The sequence below is a fragment of the Schistocerca americana genome, chromosome 2 (genome assembly GCF_021461395.2).
Source record: "Schistocerca americana isolate TAMUIC-IGC-003095 chromosome 2, iqSchAmer2.1, whole genome shotgun sequence".
Lineage (NCBI taxonomy): Eukaryota > Metazoa > Arthropoda > Insecta > Orthoptera > Acrididae > Schistocerca > Schistocerca americana.
Window position 1 is genome coordinate 573378937 of NC_060120.1, and position 23734 is coordinate 573402670.

Genomic DNA, 23734 nt, shown 5'->3' on the forward strand with positions numbered 1-23734 from the left:
AACCAGCTGCAGAGAAGTAGCCACATTATGATCCTACAGCATCCTGGTCTGGAATATCTGAAGCATATTCTTTGATTTTTGTCATGCCCAGAAGTGAGGAATATCCTGCCCACAGTCCTTCTCACCCCATCCAAAGTGGTAATCCCCATGCTATCTATTCAATTTCCTATTGTATCCTTACGCGACATCCCCTCTCTCCTATACAGGCTTATCATCGGACAGAGGGTCACCTATGAAAGCAGCCATTTCATATACCAGTCCTACTCAATTCCTGTATGGCATTTTGTGTAGGAATGACCAACAATCAGCTGTTCACCCAAATGAATAGCCATTGCAAAACCATGCTCAGGAGCAGAGTTGACCATGCAGTGGCATAAAATGCTTGATTTCAGTGGATAATTTACAACTCTCATGGCAACTGGACCCCCAAACAACAGCTTTCATGAGCTGTACATATGAGATTTGTCCACACATCACATCCTTTGTACCCTTAACACATTGGAGACCACCCACTCAGAAAATTATTGAGCCTAAGAAACTGAGCATTTATCCTATTGTTTACAGTGTTTCTGGCACATATGTAATTGATGTCTCTTAAAGAGTAATACATGTTAAAAGTAACTAAGCTTAAATATTTATTTTAATCTTTGTTATAGTTGTTTGTGAGATTATAAGCTTTAAAACAATGATGACACAAAGAACACACATCAAAAAAAGTTTTGCATCACCCCTGTTCCCAGAGCTCCTGAAGACAGACGTTGACTGTGGATATTGTATCACAGACACAGTCCCTTTGACTCTTCAGAAATGTCACTAAATCTGCCCAAAGATGTAAACAATTATGCATGAGCAGTACCTATTAGATGGAGGGGATCCGACAGCCGATCAGTTCCAGTCATTCCACCAGGAAGGAAGTATACGGCTCATGTTGTCTGTAGTTCAACTGTGTGTAGACGATCAATACCACGGTTCGATTGTGTCCACATTGTTACTTTGTGCCAGGAAGGGCTCTCAACAAGGGAAGTGTCCATGTGTCTCAGATTGTACCAAAGTGATGTTGTACAGACATGGAGAAGATACAGAGAGACAGGAACTGTTGATGACATCCCTCACTCAGGCTGCCCAAGGGCTACTACTGCAGTGGATGACTGCTATGACAGATTATGGCTCGGAGGAACCCTGACAGCAACGCCACCATGTTGAATAATCCTTTCCGTGCAGCCACAGGATGTCATGTTACGACTCAAACTGTGCACAATAGGCTGCATGATGCCCAACTTCACTCCTGACTACCGAGCGAGGTGGCGCAGTGGTTAGACACTGGACTCGCATTCGGGAGGACGACGGTTCAATCCCGCGTCCGACCATCCTGACTAAGGTTTTCCGTGATTTCCCTAAATCACTCCAGGCAAATGCCGGGATGGTTCCTCTGAAAGGGCACGGCTGACTTCCTTCCCCATCCTTCCCTAATCCGATGAGACCGATGACCACGCTGTCTGGTCTCCTTCCCCAAAACAACCAACCAATCACTCCTGACATCCATGGCGAGGTCCACCTATGCAACCATGGCACCATGCAGCTTGGTACACATGGGCCAAACAACATGCCGAATGGACCGCTATGGATTGGCATCACATTCTCTTCACTGATGAGTGTCACTTATGCCTTCAACCAGACAATCGTTGGAGACATGTTTGGAGGCAACCCTGTCAGGCCGAACACCTTAGACACACTGTCCAGCAAGTGCAACAAGATGGAGGTTCCCTGCTGTTTTGGGGTGGCATCATGTGGGGCCAATGCTGGTGGTCATGGAAGGCACCATATTGGCTGTACGATACATAAATGCCATCCTCCGACTGATAGAGTAACCATATCAGCAGCATATTGGCAAGGTATTCAACTTCATGGGTGACAATTCACACCCCCATTGTGCACATCTTGTGAATGACATCCTTCAGGATAACAATATCGCTTGACTAGAGTGTCCAGCATGTTCTCCAGACATAAACCCTATTGAACATGCCCGGGATAGATTGAAAAGGGCTGTTTATGGATGACATGACCTACCAACCACTCTGAGGGATCTACGTTGAATCGCCATTGAGGAGTGGGACAATCTGGACCAACAGTGCCTTGATGAACTTGTGGATAGTATGCCATGACAGACACAGGCATGCATCAATGCAAGAGGACATGCTACTGGGTATTAGAGGTACCGGTGTGTACAGCAATCTGGACCACCACCACTGAAGGTCTCGCTGTAGGGTAGCACAACATGCAGTGTGTGGTTATCACGATCAATAAAAAGGGCAGAAATGACATTTATGTTGATCTCTATTCCAATTTTCTGTACAGATTACAGAACTCTCGGAACCAAGATGATGCTAAACTTGTTTTGATGTGTGTATAATTATTCTCCCAAGAAAAAGTGTGAGTTGTGTTATTGAGCAATTTCTTCCTCTTGACCTTCCAAACTTACCTGCTCAATCAACAAATGTGACACATTTGTAGGATAATTATAGAAAACTGAAAAACTAAATTGAGTACACACCGAAATTACATCAATGTGATCAAATCGACTCAGCCATTTGTGACAGGCCTTGTTACATTTGCCAATGTATCTTTCGATGTAATTCTAGAAATTGACAAGAGGAGACAGCACAACAGGAGACAGCACCAGTAAAGGAACAGGTAGGAAGATGTTTATACATTGTGCTCACATGAAATGAGTTTTTGAGCGATAGTTGGCTCATGCATCAAGAAAATTTCAGCCCGACTCCTTTTTTTTTGACACAGAGCTGTAGCCTGAACTATACTTTGACTTGGTCTCCAAAGTGTTAATACTTCTGCCCTCAACCTCATCTTTTTGCGCCTGTGATTATGTTTCAAACAATGAATCCAAAAACAGAAGGTGTGAGTCATGTTTTTGTGATTCCGTACCTCATTGGTAAAAATGGAATCCTTGTAGCAGGCTGTGAGCAGCTAATTGCCTGCAGGTACTGGTGTGGAGGACTGAGTAAACAGCGTGCGCACAATGTCACAGGTGCACAGAGCTGGGCAAACAGGTTACTTGCACCACTGTGCACAAAACACTGGCTAGGGAGGAGACCATGTACAATGCAATAGAGAGTGACTTATTGTAACTAACAAAAAACATTAATATGAGCTAAAAGTATGAACTTTTTTTAGTTTACGAAATACATTTCTGTCTGTTCATGAGTAATGAAATAATGAGTGTCAGTTCTCAAGCTGCAGCAAGACACAGAGCACTCTGTAAGTGATGGGTCATGCAGCTGGAACCTTTCTGCAGCTTTTGCTCTCTTCATTGCAGAAAACAGTTGTTCTCAACCATATGTTGAGCCAAACACAAATATGATGTCAGATACATCCCTGTGTAATTTGGGAAAGTTTGCTGCAAGATGATTGTGATACCACCTTACCACACGTGTAGTGTTGTAATATCTGTTTTTAACCAGTGTGCTACTTTGCAAATCTGTTAGTTCTAATTGCATTTCTGAAGGAACAGTATCTGGTACAACTGAAACTAGAGTATGAAATAGTTTTAACTCATTTTTTAAGAATTGCATGTCCTCAAACCTCACCTCAAAACTTTGACGAAGTTGTACGATTATTTGTTGCTAATCACCAAAACTTATGTCTTCTGGGAATTGGAGGGATGGAAAACATTTAAAAAATGTTAAATTTCCACTACCAAGTTGCCTTTGAGATAGATGAAGTTTGTGGATTAATGCATTAATTTTATCACATATATTAACAATTAATAAATCCTTTCCTTGAAATGACATACCGTATTTACTCGAATTTAAGCCGCACTTTTTTTCCGGTTTTTGTAATCCAAAAAACCGCCTGCAGCTTAGAATCGAGTGCAAAGCAAGTGGAAGTTCTGAAAAATGTTGGTAGGTGCCATCACAACTAACTTCTGCCGTCGAATATATGTAGCGCTACACAGGCATGCTTTGTAGGCACAAAGATAAATACTGGCGCCAAAACCAATGCGTCAGTAAATAAATTAAAAAAAAAAAAAAAAAAAAAAAAAAAAAGAGAGAGATGGAAGATGAGCTTTTTTTCTCCGCCCCGAGTTTCGACCACTGCATTTTCATACATTATCCAACGAAATAATACAAATTCCGAATTGTTCATCTTCGAATGTAGCAGAATTTCAATGTACTGCGAAAATCCGACTGGCAAGACTGTTTGAGATGTTTGTCAATATGGCCAACTCTAAGTTCTGAATTTTTTCCTACCTGTGAGAAGAGATGGTTGCTAATAGGAACCTGATGAAATGTGAATCACATGCAGTATTCTCTTCACCATAAGAGTAATACGAATATAAACATTTTACCATGTATGCTTTCGTGTTTCCTGCTATCTCATTTAAATCCTGTCTGCCTAATCAACTACGAAACTAGAGACAACAGCAAACGCAGAAGAATATACGTATCGTGTCATGTTTATATATTATTCTTATGCCTAATAGTGATACAGTCAGAAATGAAGCACGGCAACTGACTAGATTTTTAAATCTAAGACGACTCTAATTTCTGTGCAGAATTTGACGTACTAAAGAAGCGGCCGCAAAGATTTTCAAACGGGGAAAAATTTTCGCCTAACTCTTGTTCAGAACATGTTCTATCATACGCAGTCTATTATTTGGTTCTTGTTGATCATTATCAAAGAAAGCAGCAGTGTAAGTAACAACAAATAGCAGTCTCTTGCCATTGTTTCGCTAATGAGACGATTCCTCTCTCTTGTTTTTTAATTGTAAGCGGCGGTAGCACGCACAAAAGCAAGCCATGCCGCGAGTGGCGACAGGCCGTAAACACGCACTATCAGAATGCGACAAACAATGTATGACACAGCACAGTAATGCATTTCCAGCTTAGAGTGACATAAATACCTATAACAAAGAAAACGGCACTTATCAGATCAAAGCAAAAAAAGCAATCGATCCAAACCAGACGAAGCACGTGAAAAAGGAAGGGTACCCGTATAAATACGGACGGAACGCCTGACGCATAGCAATGGCTACGTGGTAAAGCTTAACTGCTAAGCTTACGACTCGAACCAAACTACTGTAGCTGTATCGTCATTCATTATACCTAAATTGTGTCTCATATTAGAATGGACCAACTTTGTTTCGATTTGGAGGTGCGGCCTAAAACTTTTCTCTCCCCTTGAATTTCGAGTCTCAGATTTCAGGTGCAGCTTAGATTCGGGAAATTTTTTTTTCCTTTATTTCGAGTCTCATTTTTCAGGTGCGGCTTAGATTCGAGTGTGGCTTAGATTCAAGTAAATACGGTATTTAAGCTGTTTAAATGTCTTGTAATGTCAGTTAGGAAGGCCAGGTCTTCTACCCATTTCTCATCGCTGAGTGATGGTTGCCTCTCTCCTTTCATTTCCATAAATAATGCAATTTCTTCCCAAACTGTGGAAAATACAATGAGAACTTTGCCTCCACTAAGCCACTGTAATGTGGAGTGATAAGGAATGTCAGCGTAGGCTGCTTTCAGGTCATGCAAAGAGCCTTTGAACTGACAGTGGTTGACACTGTGGAGCCTTACAAAATTTACACACTTCACCTTGAACTTCACAATGTCAGCACATTTCACACTTTTAGCACAATGGGCTTCCTGGTGCACAAAATATTGTAGGCTTGATATTTCTTTCTGAAATTCCATCTTTATGTTTTCCTTCAGACGAGTCAAAAAACCTTGCTGGCTCGCAACCATTTGCAGTGCACTGTCTGTTGCTATAGAACACAGCCTGTCCCATGACAAGCACTTATTTTCTACAGACTCACAAACAACCTCAAATATGTCTTCACTTGTTGTATACTCCATCGGTATCATGTCTAGCAGCTCCTTGAAAACCTGTCATTCTAAATTAATACCCCTCACAATGTAGCAAGCTGAGCAATGTCTGTGATATCTATAGCTTTGTCAAGAGCTAACAAAAAAGCTATAAAAGTCTGGCACTTCTGTTTTAGTTGATTTTCCAAATCTGTGCTTGTATTGTGAATCCAGTGAGATACTGTTTGCTTGGAGAGGCAAACTCCATCAAATTTCATAAAATCTGCTGGCGTTAAGCACTCAACAACAGTGAGCAAGCATGATTTCACCAAGGGATCCATTGAGAATGGTGGTCCACTTGTTGCAACTTTGTAGCTTGTTTGAAGCACCACATCAATTCAGTCTACAGTAGTAGCACAAAACATATGTAATAATGAAATCAATACAAATACAGAGTGTGTAGAAGAAGTATGTATTCATTAATTATATCTATGTACTTATTTTGCCTCAGATATACCTGTTGCTGAACTTCGTTCTTCAGCGCAACTGTCCGGCTCGTCGTACTGAGTTGATTGAGAAAACATGTAGTGATGCTGTATCTTATACTTCTTTGTGACACAACAAGACACTGAGGCAACCCATCTTTCTCAACAAACAAAAACCGTTCTTTCCAACTTGGTGAAAAAGGCAATGGGCTGCTTCTGGAAATCATTGTCATCACTAAGTCCACTACAAAGCACAAGACGTAACTAAGCGACAGGCACATAATGCAGCAGTGCATACGCACAGTTAGATTGACCCTTACGGGCAGCCTATCCCCTAGCACCTGCTCGCTGGGCGAGTCTGTGAGTGCCCTTAGGTGCCTGTGCCCCATGGGGCTGACTTTGAACAGCCTGCCTGATATGATTACTTTGTTGTCTGTCTCTCTGTCTGTTAAGACCCCTTCTTCTCAGGAATGGGTAGCTGTATCAAGTTGAAATTCACATCAAATATTAAAGTCTTTGGTCCCTTGATTGTGTAAGAAATTAAAGCTTCTAAGTCAACACAGTCAAAATATACAGCATTTTATGCCACATGTTTTTATGCTTGCAAGCCTACCCATTAATTAGAATGATTTAAGTCTGTGTAGACAAAAGATATTTAAAGAAAGTGATGGAAGATGAGGAGTGTTTCGGATAAGGTGAAAACTAGTTGTAAAATGTCTAGATATTATAAGATGAATCTAGTGGATAGTAACCGTAATTGTTGCTGATTATTATAATCAATACTAAGAATGTGAGCCATAGAGCTTTTCCTTGGATTTATTGTACAAAATGAAGAGCAGCATTACGTAATCTGTTTTATGCTTGGAAACATATTTCACTCAATAATCAGTATTTTAATTTCATGTTATAACAGATTTGCTCCTACTTTACATCATAACACTGGAACTGTGCTGTGACTCTAATAAGTTAGCTTACTGATTAGTAGTTAAGCTCTAGTCTTTGTCCCTTGACCTTATTATCATATGTCTATTTAGGTGTAGATATTGTCCATTATATCTGGTGGTTGAAATAATTAAATTCTTTATTACAGATGGGTATATTTGGAACCCATATTTGGTGCTGGAACATTGTCACATGATTTGGCTCGTTTTCAACGTGTTGATCGTGACTTCCGTTTGATCATGTCAGATGTAGCACGTGATCCCAGAGTAGTGATGCTCTGTAAAGTGCGTGGTCTCTCTCACATGCTGGCAAGACTGCGTAATCAACTGTCTCTTTGCCAAAACAGTCTAAACACATTTTTAGAGGTATGAATAACAATTATATTTGCTACACAGTGAACTTTTACAATATTTTCCTGGAATGGTAGGTAGTTTGTTACAGTTTTTGAAGTATTTATAGAAAATAATATGGACACTGTTAAACTGTGTGGCTGTGTTCATTTTCTTCTCATCAGGGTCTCTCTTAATATTTGAAAATCCATTAGTGTTGTTCAGTGCCTAAGCCACAAATGTTCTTGCATTTTAGATTAATCTTGATGAGGAAAGAAATAAACTCTCAGTTCCAGGATATAATCATTAATCCTTCCATTTGGTAAGGAAAGAAAGAAATCCTCAATTCTGTGGAGTAATCATTAATCTTTCCATTTTCTTTGTTCAGAACTTTACCATGTGCTGAAATTCCAAATCAATCAGAGGCAAAGTAGGTGTAGGGCTAATACCACATGTTTATATTATGTATACCTGTTAAAAAATTCATGTTATGCTCAAAGATAACTCATCCATAATCTGACTGGAGGGCAGCTGCACAGCTAAAACAACCAAACTATGCCTGACCAATATTTCCAATTTTTTGTTTTAGGAATAATTTCTAAAGTATTGGAATTGTTAATGAGAAGAAGGTAATGATATCCTTAGTGTTGTGCTGCTTGCGTTTGATAGAACTTCAAGAGTTTTATAAAGTTTGTTTTCTACAGTGGGATAGACAGGTGTCACAGATATTATTAAAAGGCACCCAAATAACTACATATACAAGGTGTGATCAAAAAGTAATGGGAATTGTTTTAATATCATGGGTTTTACACATTTGATTTTCAAAATTTTTTCTGTCTTGGTGGTACCCATGTTTCTGATGCATGTCTGCATTTTCAGCTGTTTTGAATATTTACTTATTGTTGATATTGTTATACATGTTATACATGTCTTCAAGTGCTCAAGGAATTTTTACTTTCGCAAAGATGGCCCAAAGAATTTGCATTAAATTTTGCTTGAAAAATGGAGTTAAGTGCAGCACTGCATTCAAAATGTTGACCTTGGCTTTTGGCAAATCTGCTATGAGTCAGACAAGATTTTGTGGGTAGTATAAACATTTCAAAGAGGGTCGAGAAGACATTGAAGATGATGACTGACCTTAGACTCCTTAGCACATCAGTTACTGATGACAGTCTGGAAGAAGTAAAGAAACTAGTTCTGGAAAATTGTCGAATCACCATCAGAGAGGTTGCTGATGATTCCAGCATATCGTTTGACTCATGCCAAGCAGTTTTCTTGGCTGGTTTTGGCATAAATCGTGTAGCAGCAAAGTGTCTTCTGAAATTGTTGAATTTCAACCAAAGATGACGTGAAGTAGACATCACTCAGGAGTTAGTGTATGAAGTCGACAGCAATGCAGAACTTCAAAAGAAAGTTTTAACAGGTGAAAAACTTGGGTATTTGGTTATGACATCAAAAGCAAGCCAAATTGTACCAATGAAAATAGCCTGAAGAGCCAAGACTGAAAAAAGAAATCAGCAAGTTATAAATGTTGTCATTTATTGTGTATTGCTCATGTCTTCTTTTATGGTAACCATACGTGCATGGTCCAAGATGACTGTGGGTTCATGAATTTGTTTCCTGGTTACTGCTCCTCTCTTCTTCTAGTTAATTTCTGTGAGTTAATTGCAGCCATTAGCAGTCCAAAAGTGAAAGTGACACCCATAGCCAGTACACAGTATCTAATTACAGCTTTTTGATTCTTAAATTTTCCTATTTATTTGAATCAGTTTCTAGCTCTGTTTCTATATAGAATTTCACATGACTAAAAGATTTTTTTATGGGTGTTTGTTTTCTATGAAGATTTGTTCATCCACTCCGTATTGCTATTTGATCTCTCACTTAAGGTTTGGTGCTCTATCTGTGCTCTCCCACATTTTACCAGGCCTTCTCCATCTTCTCCATTTCCATCTCCATCTCCATCAATCTTCTGTGTGTACCGTACCAAATTTGTACTAACTCAATGCTTTTTTTTTATATAAATGCTCATATTTCAGAACAGCCATAAATAGTTTTTATGATATCCCATGTGAAGTGTAACTGAAGTCTATAATCATATATCCTAATCTTATTTGTTACAGGAGAAGCGTTCAGCATTTCCTCGGTTTTATTTTCTTAGTGATGATGATCTTCTTGAAGTACTTGGTCAGTCAACAAGGGAACGAGTAATCCAGGCTCACTTACGTAAATTATTTGCTGGTGTACATACAGTCAGTTTGGACAGCTCTGGACAGTTGGTGACTGCAGTGCATTCTCTTGAAGGTGAAATTGTAACATTAAAGAAAGCTGTTAGCATCAGTAATGATGTAGAAGTAAGTATAAATATGGTGATGAAGAGTACCAGAAATTATCCATAATGTTCTGATAAAATGGGATGTTCTTGGTGCCTTGTTATTAATTTTTACTATTATCCAGTCAGTTTAAAGTACAATGCACAGTGAGGTGGAGATTTTTTTTTTTAATGGGACTCAACTGCTGAGGTCATTAGTCCCCTAGAACTTAGAACTAGTTAAACCTAACTAATCTAAGGACATCACAAACATCCATGCCCGAGGCAGGATTCGAACCTGCGACCGTAGCGGTCTTGCGGTTCCAGACTGCAGCACCTTTAACCGCACGGCCACTTCGGCCGGCTGGAGAAATTGTTATAAACAGGGTTTATCATAAGGGTGACAATAACTGAATTGTAAAATCAGTAGATTTAGGTTTGCTTCACATTTTCTTATCAGTCTTAGCAGTTTCCATGATAATAGTGTCACAAGCCGAGTGGAGATCAAATGATAGTTTTCTAACGTTTCTTCTCACAACTTTTAGCAACTACCCTTAATAGTATTTCCACATTTTAAGAAAAGCTGGTCACTATATACAAAAGTTCATTGAATGTTAACACTATGAAGTTATTCATTCCATAAATCCAGCCTGCAACATTGTTGTTGGAACAACTTTGTAAATTATATTTGATTAAGTTTTGTTACATCAGGGTAGTGTGCTGGCATAGTCATCAGTGCAAACTGATGTGTTAAGTACGAATAAATGTCATCATGGCTTTTACAATAATCATTTGCTACAGTTAAAAATAATAAGACTAATTACATCCAGCCTATCTCAAAAGATCATTGTTTGATTAATATTTTATTTATTGATGCAAGTATTGAAATGCATTTTCAAATGTATATATATAGACACACACATACTAGCTTTTTGTCCAAAGCTTGAGCTGCATTCGCATTTGCATCATACGTTACACACATATCCTCCTGCCTCTTCTCTCTGTCCATATTGTCCTCTCCCTTCTCCCTGACTGGACTCGCTTTCGGGAGGACAATGGTACAGACCTGTGTCTGGCATCCAGATTTAGGTTTCCCATGATTTCCATGAATTGCTTCTTGCAAATGACTAGATGGTTCCTTTGATAGGGCATGGCCGATCTACTTTCCCATCCTTCCCTAAGCCGATGGGACTGTTGACCTCACTATTTGGTCCCCTCCCCCAAACCAACCAACCAACCAACTTTCCCTCTGTCCGTCTCCTCCTCACACACTGTTTCTGTCCATTTTCTCCTCAACTGTCTCTGCCGATCTCCTGCTCTACCCTCTCTCTGTCCACCTCTGTATTCCCCCATTTCTCTGTCCATCTCTTCCTTCCCCCTCTCTCTTTCAATTGCCTCTTCACCCCAATCTGTCTCATTCTGTCCCCCCTCTCATTCAGTCCCCTCCTCACCCCTTCATATCTCACCCTCCACTATCTCTGTGTCCATCTCCTCCTCCGCCTCTCACTGTTCAGCTCCTCCTTCCCCTTCTCTTGGTCCATCTCTCCCTTCCCCCTTTTCTCTGTCCATCTCCTCCTCCCACCTCTCTGTCCATCACTTCCTCCTCCCTTCCTTTGCCCATTTTATCCTCCATCCTCTCTCTGTCTGTCTCCTATGTCAGTCCAATGGAAGCTGGTTCTTACCCACACAGTACTTCATTCCAGACAGTAAGTAGTATGTGTACGAAGTTTGGTTGAAGTCAGTCCAGGGATTTAGGAGGAAATATGGAAGACACACACACACACACACACACACACACACACACACACACACACACACTTTGTATTGTACACTACAATTAGAATTAGCTCAGCTGTTGTTCAAAATTTGTTATTAATTTATTGTATTACACATTTAAGAATAAGAGCTTCAATAATTTTAGTGCAATTAAATATAAAATCTGAACTTGGACATAAAAAATGAAAACTACGAGGGCAGTTCAATAAGTAATGCAACACATTTTTTTTCTCAGCCAATTTTGGTTGAAAAAACCGGAAATTTCTTGTGGAATATTTTCAAACATTCCCGCTTCATCTCGTATAGTTTCATTGACTTCCGACAGGTGGCAGCACTGTACGGAGCTGTTAAAATGGCGTCTGTAACGGATGTGTGTTGCAAACAACGGGCAGTGATCGAGTTTCTTTTGGCAGAAAACCAGGGCATCTCAGATATTCATAGGCGCTTGCAGAATGTCTACGGTGATCTGGCAGTGGACAAAAGCACGGTGAGTCGTTGGGCAAAGCGTGTGTCATCATCGCCGCAAGGTCAAGCAAGACTGTCTGATCTCCTGCGTGTGGGCCGGCCATGCACAGCTGTGACTCCTGCAATGGCGGAGCGTGCGAACACACTCGTTCAAGATGATCGACGGATCACCATCAAACAACTCAGTGCTCAACTTGACATCTCTGTTGGTAGTGCTGTCACAATTGTTCACCAGTTGGGATATTCAAAGGTTTGTTCCCGCTGGGTCCCTCGTTGTCTAACCAAACACCATAAAGAGTAAAGGAGAACCATCTGTGCGGAATTGCTTGCTCGTCATGTGGCTGAGGGTGACAATTTCTTGTCAAAGATTGTTACAGGCGATGAAACATGGGTTCATCACTTCGAACCTGAAACAAAACGGCAATCAATGGAGTGGCGCCACACCCACTCCCCTACCAAGAAAAAGTTTAAAGCCATACCCTCAGCCGGTAAAGTCATGGTTACAGTCTTCTGGGACGCTGAAGGGGTTATTCTGTTCGATGTTCTTCCCCATGGTCAAACGATCAACTCTGAAGTGTATTGTGCTACTCTTCAGAAATTGAAGAAACGACTTCAGCGTGTTCGTAGGCACAAAAATCTGAACGAACTTCTCCTTCTTCATGACAATGCAAGACCTCACACAAGTCTTCGCAACCGAGAGGAGCTCACAAAACTTTAGTGGACTGTTCTTCCTCATGCACCCTACAGCCCCGATCTCGCACCGTTGGATTTCCATATGTTTGGCCCAATGAAGGACGCAATCCGTAGGAGGCACTACACGGATGATGAAGAAGTTATTGATGCAGTACGACCAGTGGAATGGTACCGTGCAGGCATACAGGCCCTCATTTCAAGGTGGCGTAAGGCCGTAGCATTGAATGGAGATTACGTTGAAAAATAGTGTTGTGTAGCTAAAAGATTGGGGAATAACCTGGTGTATTTCAATGCTGAATAAAACAACCCTTGTTTCAGAAAAAAAATGTGTTGCATTACTTATTGAACTGCCCTCGTACATAATCAGACAAAAGTATCATATCTATTTAAAATTTTGGCTGCCAATGCTGCAAGGGTAATTCAAAATTGTTGGTTTCTCTTTTGCAAAATAGATTGCTTCTTGAGACAATGCAATTAACTATTATGAAAACAGCGGCAGATTATCATTCTGCAGCTCCTTTTTTTATAAAAAAAAAATTGTTGCTTCCTCAGTCACATTAAATTGCTGCTGTTTATATCTCAGTGCCAATTCAGTGTCATTGTGACTGCATTCATATTTATTATAGAATGTGCTCTACAGATAGAGGTTCATGTATGTGAACACAATGCTGCTACTTAGTATGCAGCAGTTGAGAATTATATAGGCCAAACACAGCAGATGTTGCATGAATCAGTTCCATTAACTTTTAAACATAAGCAAGATACAGCATAGACAAGTATATTAATACTGAAGACTTCTGAAATCAGAGGCAAAGACACTATGAGGCAATGACACTAATACCAATTTCACTCATCTTTGTACTGGCGTGGAATTAGATTGGAGCAATACTCCTGCATTTTCGTTTGTGAATGAATATTTTAAAATGGACTTCAGCATTTCTGTTTTGCTTTGTCACCCTCAATTTCAGGCCTTGTCACATCTGGACACTTAAGTTGTGTGCTACTAACAGACTCTATTATATATGGGCAGAAATTCTTTGGACTTTGTTAGAGATCTTTTGCTAATATTGTGTGAATGGTTATTATGAAGGATTCACACATTGCCCTCTTGACAGCCACATTTCGTGGCACATGATTTGTTGTACACCTACTATGCAATAGTCTCTGTTTCTCTAGAAGTTAGTGGTTATTATGAAGGCTTCACACATTACTCTTTTGACAGCCACATTTTGTGGCACGATTTGTTGTACACCTATTATGCAACAGTCTCTGTTTCTTTAGAAGTCACTTTATGTTAACTATACCACGAAGGGTCCCTCCTATCAAGAACTGTTCTGGTAGGTATACATCTGTCGTGCACAATGTCAGCTATTCTCCTGAAAGTCGAGCCATTGTTCTTCTGCATGCTTCTGACCGGGGCTAAATGTTTCAAGAGTGTCATTGAAATATGACAGTACTGTGTTTTCATCTAGTTTGCTGAACATATTAATCTTTTTATGTAATTCAGTCTACATTGGTATTCACTGTATCTTCAACTGCTTCTAAGTTGCTGTTACCAATTTCAATACAGACATCCTAAGAGAGATCGGGTCTGTACTTTTGGCCAGTATATCAAATGTATATCTGTCATCAGTGCACTTCCATACTATCTGTTGAAGATAGTTTTCAGAGAAGGCATTTAATAATGTTTCACAGGATTTCATATCACATCCATCACTTATTAGAGTGTTGTGATGGTGGTATGATTGTAGAACTTATTTACTAGTGAACTGAGCTTTTCCTTAAAGTGCCCAATTGTATACAGGGTGAGTATGCTGGTCAACAGAAAGATCTAATTACAAGTTTATACCCACTTTTGATACTCAGTCTTTCCCAAGCAATCTCATATGCAGTCTCAGTTTATATCTTGGTAGAAATGAGTTTTTTTTTTTTGTCTTTGGCAACAAATATGTTACCTCTATTTCCCATCAGCCTATCCATTCAATGTACACTGTATGTGGGTCCCATAACAAATATGAGTAACAAGGGATATTGAACGTACATAAAGAAGGGCAGCAGGAATGCCACAGATTTCTTTGACTTACAGAAGAGCCTCTTGTAGCTCCTGAAAACCCTGAGCTGGTAGACACGTGAAGATAAATGCCAACTTTTCCCCAATCCCCTGCTTACAATATTCCAAGAACCAATATTAAATGAGGAATATAGGAATATTCAATCTCCTACATATTGCTCTCATTTGGACTGAGAAAATAAGGCTAAAGTAATGAAATAGGGAAACCCTAATAATGACACAATGGGAAGTACTCTGTGCAATACATTTCACAGTGGTTTGCACTGTATTGTAGACATAAATTTGGGTGTAGATGTAACACTATTATGAGAAGGAAAGTTGCCGCTCACCATGTAGAGGAGATGCTGAGTCACAGATAGGCACACACAGTTAAAGCTTTCGGTCTTTAAAGCCTTCATCAACAACAGACACACGTTCGCAAGTGCAAGCATGTGTGCGTGCGTGCGGATGCAGTATGTCCGTGACATACTGTTGTACCATTTGATTTCCATCTGCCGCTACCAGCTATGATGTGAAGTCATAGCTGAGAGCTCTCTGCAGCATGATGTCAGGGGAAATGCCACTGTTCCTCTCCATTACATTGGAAGAATGCGACCTAGGTGACCATCTTACTTATTGATGATGTTCATCTGGGGTAGTGCAGAGATACAGTTGATTGCTGAGTGCAGTGTGATGCCATTCATTAGCACTCTGTGCTTCCTGGTCACGTCACTACTCCAAACACAGCTGTATGTATTGTGATGTTAGTAACAGCCTATGCATGGGACAGTAATTCCATAGTCTGGCTGCTGCTATTTTATGACCAATGGTGCAGCATGATACGGCTTGTTGTAGGGAGTCCATTACTGCTTTTTTGATTGCAGGTGCCGATGTGGAAGTGTTATATGGCGATCTTCCTTTGTGATGGTCAGATGTGATTGACCAGAACTTTATTGATGTATTAGCGTGCCTTCATGTTTTTATGCATCCAACTTCAGGTCACTGTCGTATCCGAATATTCCATAAGTACGGTTTTTGCAGAATTCAATCCGCTGCAATTTGAAGACCCACACCGTGGTGTTTCAAAATTTTTCAGGTGCTAATAATGCTGTTTCACACAAGTAGGTGGCACTGAGTGGCATCTCCTTGCCCTTCTTAGTGATCACTCAACATCTGATGCTGTTCATGCACTATAGATCCCTACCAGTTCTGATAACAGTCCTAAACACAAACAACACTAATTCACTCTGAAAACTGTTCCACCTGTAACACCAGAATTGCAACCCCAGTCATTTACAGACACACCAATGTTGTGTATTCATGGGGCTTCACTTTTTTGTCGTGCAGTATATATTTGCTGATACCATTTTGTATTGAGTGATTCACTGCAAAAGTTTTGAGAAGAGTTTTCTAATGGAATGTTAATTCTCACTTTCTGTGAGTAGGCTAAGAATAGCACATTTATTAAGTGATCCATACTACTATGAACTTTTACTAGTTATTATAGTTGGTGCCAAGGCTGAGTTTTTTCCCTTCTGCTCAACACTCAGTCACTGTCAGCTTTAAACTGGAAGGGGAACACCTGTTGTACAATTATTATGATTTCAGTAGTCAGTTAATTGAGTCGTAAAGCACTATGCAGTTGCAGGAGAATTTCAGGAAACTCTCAACATCCTGTGAAGAAGTATTTATGTGTTTTTTTTTCTAATCCCGAAGAAGAAGGGCTTCACTGGAGGACAAGTAGGAGACAGGACATTTGAAATGATGTTTGATAGCATTCTGACCTGAAAGTTATGCTACAAATTAAATCAAAATTCTCGTCTGAAATCTTACTTGTCTGTGTCCAAGTCAGAAAAGTTTCAATGTGATGAATATCTCGTTTTTTTTTTCTGATGAGTGAAAGAGCATTGATATGAAATTGTGCGAAGAAATCTTGTGAGTATTCTTTAAGAGCACCTCTAAATGTGTGCCATATATTACTCTTGTTGATGAAATCTGGATTTATCAGTTTGATCTAGAAATCAAGTGTTTGAGAACACTGATGAACATCCTCCAATTGAAGTGAACCATCTAGTAAATGCCAAAAACAAAATTCTGACAACTTGCTTTCTGAAAAGTGATCATGTTGCATTCTGCCTCTGGAAGAATGTCTGCCCCTGGTAGCTGAGTTGTCAACGTGATGGAATGTCCTACCTAATGGCCCAGATTTGATTCCCGTCTGGGTCAGAGATTTTCTCCCCTCAGGGACTGGGTGTTGTGTTATCCATATAATCATCCTTTCATCCCCATCTACACGCAAGTCGCCCAAGTGGTGTCAACCCAAAACTCTTGCACCGGGCAAATGGTCTACCCAATGGGAGGCCCTCACCGCATGGCACTTTCTGGAAGAATCAAGGGTTTTTTACTGTTCGTTAGTGACCATTGGTATGCGTACAAAAGTGTTTGAATCTGTGAGAAGTGTGCCCAAGGAAAAGACTTTGGTGCGTTATCCTGTGTGAAGACATTGCATCTACACTCGTAGCTAGTCTCACTTTTCAGTCATGAGGACCTATCCTCCTTGCCATCTTGCATGCAAGAGTGTTCACCATCCTGAAAGAAGCTGCTAACATCTTTAAAAGTAAGCTTACAGGCTTGAAGAAAATGAGTGTAAATTCTGCTTACATACCTGGTTTATGAGAATGTGGAAGTTGTCAGGTTCTACTTAGTAAAGTATCATGATGTTGGAAATATAAAGCTCTATTATGCTTTCGTGTTAAAGTTGCACAAAAAGTATTTTTAATAGCAATCATTCTCCACAGCTAACATTTGAGTGTATATTTCCATGTACAGATTTATAGATGTTTCCTTACATTTGTATAGAGCCTACTGTATCAAGACAAGGGTCTGATTGCTGTACAAATAAGAGCTCTCTTTGATACATGCTATGCAAATGTATCCTATTGCTACAATCCTTTTCAATAATTTTGTTTTGAAAAATAAACAAAGCTTTTGCCAATAGAACAGTGTTAATTGGAGACAGCCTGCATCACTGTGGACTGTTGCAAATGTTTAATACTGTACAGCTTACCAAAAATTGTTAGAATTTCCAATATATAAAAATTTAATACTCAGGCATTGGCTAGTTAATTTATGTCATCATTTTAGGGACTTTTTGAGTTGTATCTTAGTGATATTTTGAGGGTTATTTCTAATCATAATCTGTGCTTCACTTATTCTTGATTAGTTAGCCACCTTTCCAACAATGCTCTTACTTTCTCATGAGAAGAAGTATTGGTAATTTTCAGCTTTGATCAGGTGACTACCATCAATAACCCTTTTTTCACTGTGGATGCATAACATGCCTGGTCTCTTACGGGAATCGGGGACCTTTGAGTAAGTGGTTTATGCTTATGTGACGCTACAACAGGCTGAGAATATGGGCTGCAAGGGTAAGCTTGCTTGGATGGGAAAGGCAGTTAAGATGACTGTTTGCATAAAGATGGAAATTCTGGTTTGAGTCTCACTCCGGCACAAATTTTCACCTGTTACCATTGAGATATTTCAACGCCCAGATGCAGCTAATGTCAACGAATAACACAACTTATAGGCCACTGAACATTGATCAAAATAAAAAACTAAATACAGTGAGTAATAGGTTCAGTGGACACTGAACTGGACGGATAATTTATTGACCAAACCTTACTGCAGTGATGAAGCCTTCCATGCCATGTAAAAGTTATTTAGCATTTCCCATTAACTTCATATTGCCCTTCATCATTGAACCCTAGAAAGGATTTACAAAAATAATTTAGCTGCTTAATTACACTAGTTGGATTCAATGATACCGAAATATCAAATTCCACTTCAGATGCAACTTGGCTACTTTAATTTTACTTATACCCTCGAACAAATTTATTCACATTGTCAGGTGGACTCAAAAATGGGTTACAAATGACCAGAAATTTTACAGCATTGTTTTTTTGTGTATAAATAGATTAATATATTTGCATTCTCTTCCTGGATTTTCAGACTTTCAAGACTAATGACTCCAAGCAATCATTATTTCACACATAGGGGAATGAACAACTTTCTTTATTTGTGTCTGTGATCACTAGCTAGTTAGGTCCTCAGACTACCAGTTTTAGTCAGCAAGATCAACAATGACCAATGTCATGTCCATTTCGAAAACGTGTCCTAATATAATGGAGCCACAGTGGCATCATCAAAAGATATTTTGTGTTTATCTTTTGACAATGCCACAATGGCTCCATTATATTAGGACATGTTTTTTAAACAGATCTGAAAATGGTTATTGCAGACCGAAGCTGGTAGTCTGAGGACCTATCTAGTGAGTGATCATAGATAGACGTAAAGAAGTTTATAGTACATTTTCTGGATCACTGTTCTATTTGTGACCATGTCACAGCTTGTGAAAGAATAAACAACGTTTCCTGCCTTCTACTAGTGCTCAGTATTGCTTATACAATTATGGAATTTGTTGTTTAGTGACTGGCACCAAGTTTCATGGTATCTTGAAATGTCTTGCTAACATTTGTGCATACTCTGTGTATTTGGACCCATCTGCCTCTGTGGTTGTAATGGTGCCTAATATTTGTCAAATTGCTTGTCTCAAATCCATCAGGCTCCACATTCCATCAAAAATGTCCTCTCACATGTTTCATATGCCTTGAACACACATGATATGGCACTTTTTTGAAGACAAATTAATTAAGTAATTATTAAGAGAACCCAGTATCTTGTACTTGATGGTGATTGTTCATCAGAGACAAGGGTACCATCAGGAGCACCCCAGGGAAGTGTGATAGGACTACTCTTATTTTCTGTATCGTAAATGATGTGACAGATAGCTGTGGGCAGCAATCTGCAGTTGTTTGCTAATGCTGTTGTGTAAGGGAAGGTGTCACAGATGAATAACTGTAGTACTATTCAAGATGCCTCAGACAAAATTTCTAGTTGGTGTAATGAATGACAGCTAATTCCAAATGTAGAAAAATTTAAGTTTAAGCAGGAAAAACAAACTCGTGTTTTCATATACAGCATTAGTAGCATTTTGCATGCCACAGTCACATTGTTTAAATATCTGAGCATAACACTGCAAAGCAATATGAAATGGAATGAGAATGTGAGGGTTGGGGTAAGGAAGGTGAATGGTTGACTTTGGTTTATTGGTAGAATATTAGTTAAGTGTGGTTCTTCTTTAAAGCAGACTACGTATAGGATGCTAGTGTGACCTATTCTTGAGTGCTGTGTGAGAGTTTGGGATCCCCATTAGGTTGGATTAAAGGAAGATATTGAAGCAATTCAGAGGCATGCTGCTAGATTTGTTACCAGTAGGTTCAAATAACATGCTAGTATTACAGAAATGCTGCTAGAACTCAAATGGGAATCCCTGGAGGGAAGGCGATGCTCTTTTTGAGAAAAATTATTGAGAAAATTTAGAGAACCAGCATTTGAAGCTGACTCAGGATGATTCTTCTGTCACCAATGTACATTTCTTGTAAGGACCACACAGATAAGATATGAGAAATTAGGCCACATATGGAAGCACTTAGTTGTTTTTCCTTCACTCTGTTTGTGAGTGGAACAGGTAAGGAAAGGAAATGAGTGGTAGTGATATGTGGTATATCCTCCACCACACATTGTACAGCAGCTTGCAGACTATGTATGTAGTTGTAAATGTTCTTTAATTAATGCAAATCTCAAAATTTTTTGTGAACTTCATATTTCACCAGCAGCCATCTGATTCTGTGATGCAGTTTTTATGGTTTAAAAGATATTTGGCTCTGAATTTTGTGTTTTCATTCCAGTATGTACATTCATTCCCATGATCCGACAGTTTCTTCTGCTCAGCCAACAAGTATTTGAATACTATTTGTTACGTCACTGATAAATTTTGCTTTCTTTCTATTACATTTTTTCCTGGTGTTTTCAGAAATGGCTCAGTGATCTTCTGAGTGAGATACAGTCAACATTACAGAGACTTCTGACTGAGTGTTTGTTGGATATACATCAAAATGCTTCAGGAGCTGATCCCAACAAATATCCTGCCCAGATTCTATGCCTTGCTGAAAATATACACTTCACAGAGAAATGTGAAAAGGCTATTTCATCAGGAACATTGCCAATGCTGCACAATTCATTAAAGGTTTGTATTTGGGTTCTGTGGATTTACCATGCATGTGATTGCTGTTTTGCTACATTAATGAAGAAGTATTTTATGATCATATATTCTATGTAATCACAAAGTAACGTGCCTGAAAAGTCACTCTTCAGTGTTCTTCTTTGGCACACCAGTTTAGAAATGTGCAATATTCAGCTAAATGAAAAATCCATATGGCACATGTGTTTATTTATATATAAGAACATATGTACTAGATTGTGTGCTGATTTAAAGTCCTAGATTGACGTGTTTTACTGTTCACATTGCTTCTGCATAATCTTTCATTGATTGTATCAGTACCCATTTGTATTGTGATATATTGTAAAATTCCAAACATTTGCAAGTGCCACGGTGATAAACTCAAATTATTATGGTTAATTCTAGGCTTAATCGTGCTCTTTAAAATCTTTGAGAACGGTAGCCCTGTTCTCTTTCAAAACAATCGTTCTCTAATTTCATTGTACCGTTACATGAGAAATAGGTTATCTTGAGATTTCTGGGTGCTTACAAAACTATATTTTTGTAAGTTACTGGTAGGAGTGTTTTGGATTCGTATTTTATTTTGTAGCAAATCAATATTTGTGGTTCACAGTTCTGCCAAAGAATACATCACCCCTGAATTTCATTGTATATCAACACAAATAAATGTTCGTTTTTGGGAATTTCTGGAAGCTACCATTGTCCTTTGCAGAACCCACGAGCAATTTATAGCAAATTGGCATTTGTGATTTAATTACTGTAGCAGACTTTCTAACTAACATATTGGTTACATCTAGTTTTCCCTTAAAGATGAGTAGCCCCATATATATTATCTGCATTTATCAAAAATTAACTCTGTTTTCAAGTCTGCTAACAACTATAACTAACCTCAAAACATTTTAGGAAACTAATAGTTTTTACCATAGGTTTTTGTGTTGTGTTAATAGAAATCTCATTTTGTGAATTTGCTTCAATTTGTATAGGGAATTAGCAACTGTTTGAAACAGACTTAATTTAAAGTTAATTGTTCAGTACCATACACTACATTGCACCAGCCAAAATACAGCCACACTGTGAATGCTGCTTTTGAACACAGGATGAGTTGGTTGATGTTCATAAGTAGCTTGAATCGACCCTACTACTATCAGACAATTGGCAGTTGCTGTGAATTGGTGTGTTGGAAGCACTCCCAAGAGTCGCTCACCTGTGATACCTGTACCGTGGATCCTGTCTCCTCTGCAGAAAGTACAGAATCTGTCATTACTTGTCCATTTAACTGTGATCAACGTCTCAGTGGTAGATCTAGGTGTCCTGTATATGGTGGATGGGGACCAGGAGGGCTCAGGGTGTTGTACCGATCCCCCTAACCAACAGGTTTCGGGTTCTGTCTTTCATTGAAATGGAAAACTGAGCCAGTAAAACTCCCTTCACCTGTTTTTGGGGAAACCTGTTTTGTCTGGTTTCAGGAGGAGGTAAATGCAAAAGGGTAAGGGTCTGTATATCGTCAGCAGTTCAAACGTATGACAAATGATGCTAGCCCTTCAGGAAATGGTCTCATTCAACATGTTGAAGAGGCTATTCCAGCAGCCATTGAAGGAACAGGGTACACCTAGTTGCAGATTGTGGCACATGTTGGAACAAATGATGCCTGTCATCTGGGCTCCGAGGTCATTCTTGGGTCATTCATGTGACTGGCAGAGAAGGTTGACCAGCCTTCACATGGAGTTTCAGTGGAGCTCACAATTTGCAACATTGTTCCCGAGTTAAGTCGAAGGATTGAGCCAGAGACTTTCAGAGTTCTGTGACAAGCTGGGCTGTGACTTCCTGGACTTGTGCAATAGGGTTGAGAACTGTAGACATTCCCCTAATTGGGCCAGGTGTACACTACATATCAGAGGCTGCTACTCAGTAGCTGACTGTGTATGGAGTGCACATAAGGGTTTCTTAGATTAGGCAACTCTCCATCCAATCCAGATAACGATAGCAGTAGGAAATCCAGAAGCCAGTGTAAGGTCAAAAGAAGTGCCTCCCACAGGTGAGAGTATTAAAATCCTAATGGTAAACTGCCAAAACATTTGCAACAAAATGCGAGAGTTTGAGGTGCTCATGAAAAGCAGCGAAGCTCACATAGTACTAGGTACAGAGAGCTGGTTGAAACCTGAAATGGATAGCAGTGAATTTTTTAGGCAAAATTTAAGTGTATATTGAAAGGATAGGCAAATGGGAAAAGGGGGTGGTGTATTTATCCACCGGGATAGAAACTGAAGCTAAATATGAGATCGTTTGTGCAAGACTCAGTATCAAGGGTGGGTGTAAAATGATAATTGGATTCTTCTGCCACCCACCAGACTCATCTCCTGATGTAACCAAAAACTTAAGAAAAAACCACAGTTCACTTGTACATAAGTTCCCCAATGATATTGTAATAGTCAATGGAGACTTTAATTGTCTAACAGTTAACTGGGAAAACCACAGTTTTGTTAGTGGTGGGTGTGGTAAGATATCCTCTGAAACTTTACTAAATTCTTTTTCTGAAAACCACATAGAACAGATAGTTAGGAAACATACTCATGATGGAAATGATCTAAGGCAACAAATAGACCTGACCTCTTTGGGAATGCCCACTTCGAAACTGGTATTAGTGACCATGACATGGTTGTGACAAGAATGATTACCAAAATACAAAGAGAACGAAAATAATCAGAAAGATATATATGTTCAGTATACTAGATAAAAA

General features: G+C 39.3%; 1 protein-coding gene across 1 annotated transcript in view; it reads left to right on the plus strand.

The window, feature by feature from the left end:
- LOC124594191 (cytoplasmic dynein 2 heavy chain 1) overlaps positions 1 to 23734 on the plus strand; it is a 786854-nt gene that overhangs the window by 264783 nt on the left and 498337 nt on the right. Inside the window, exons 24-26 of the mRNA XM_047132551.1 lie at positions 7386 to 7602; positions 9687 to 9917; positions 20791 to 21003. Coding sequence (XP_046988507.1) covers positions 7386 to 7602; positions 9687 to 9917; positions 20791 to 21003 — 661 coding nt within the window. The remainder of the gene's footprint in view (positions 1 to 7385; positions 7603 to 9686; positions 9918 to 20790; positions 21004 to 23734) is intronic.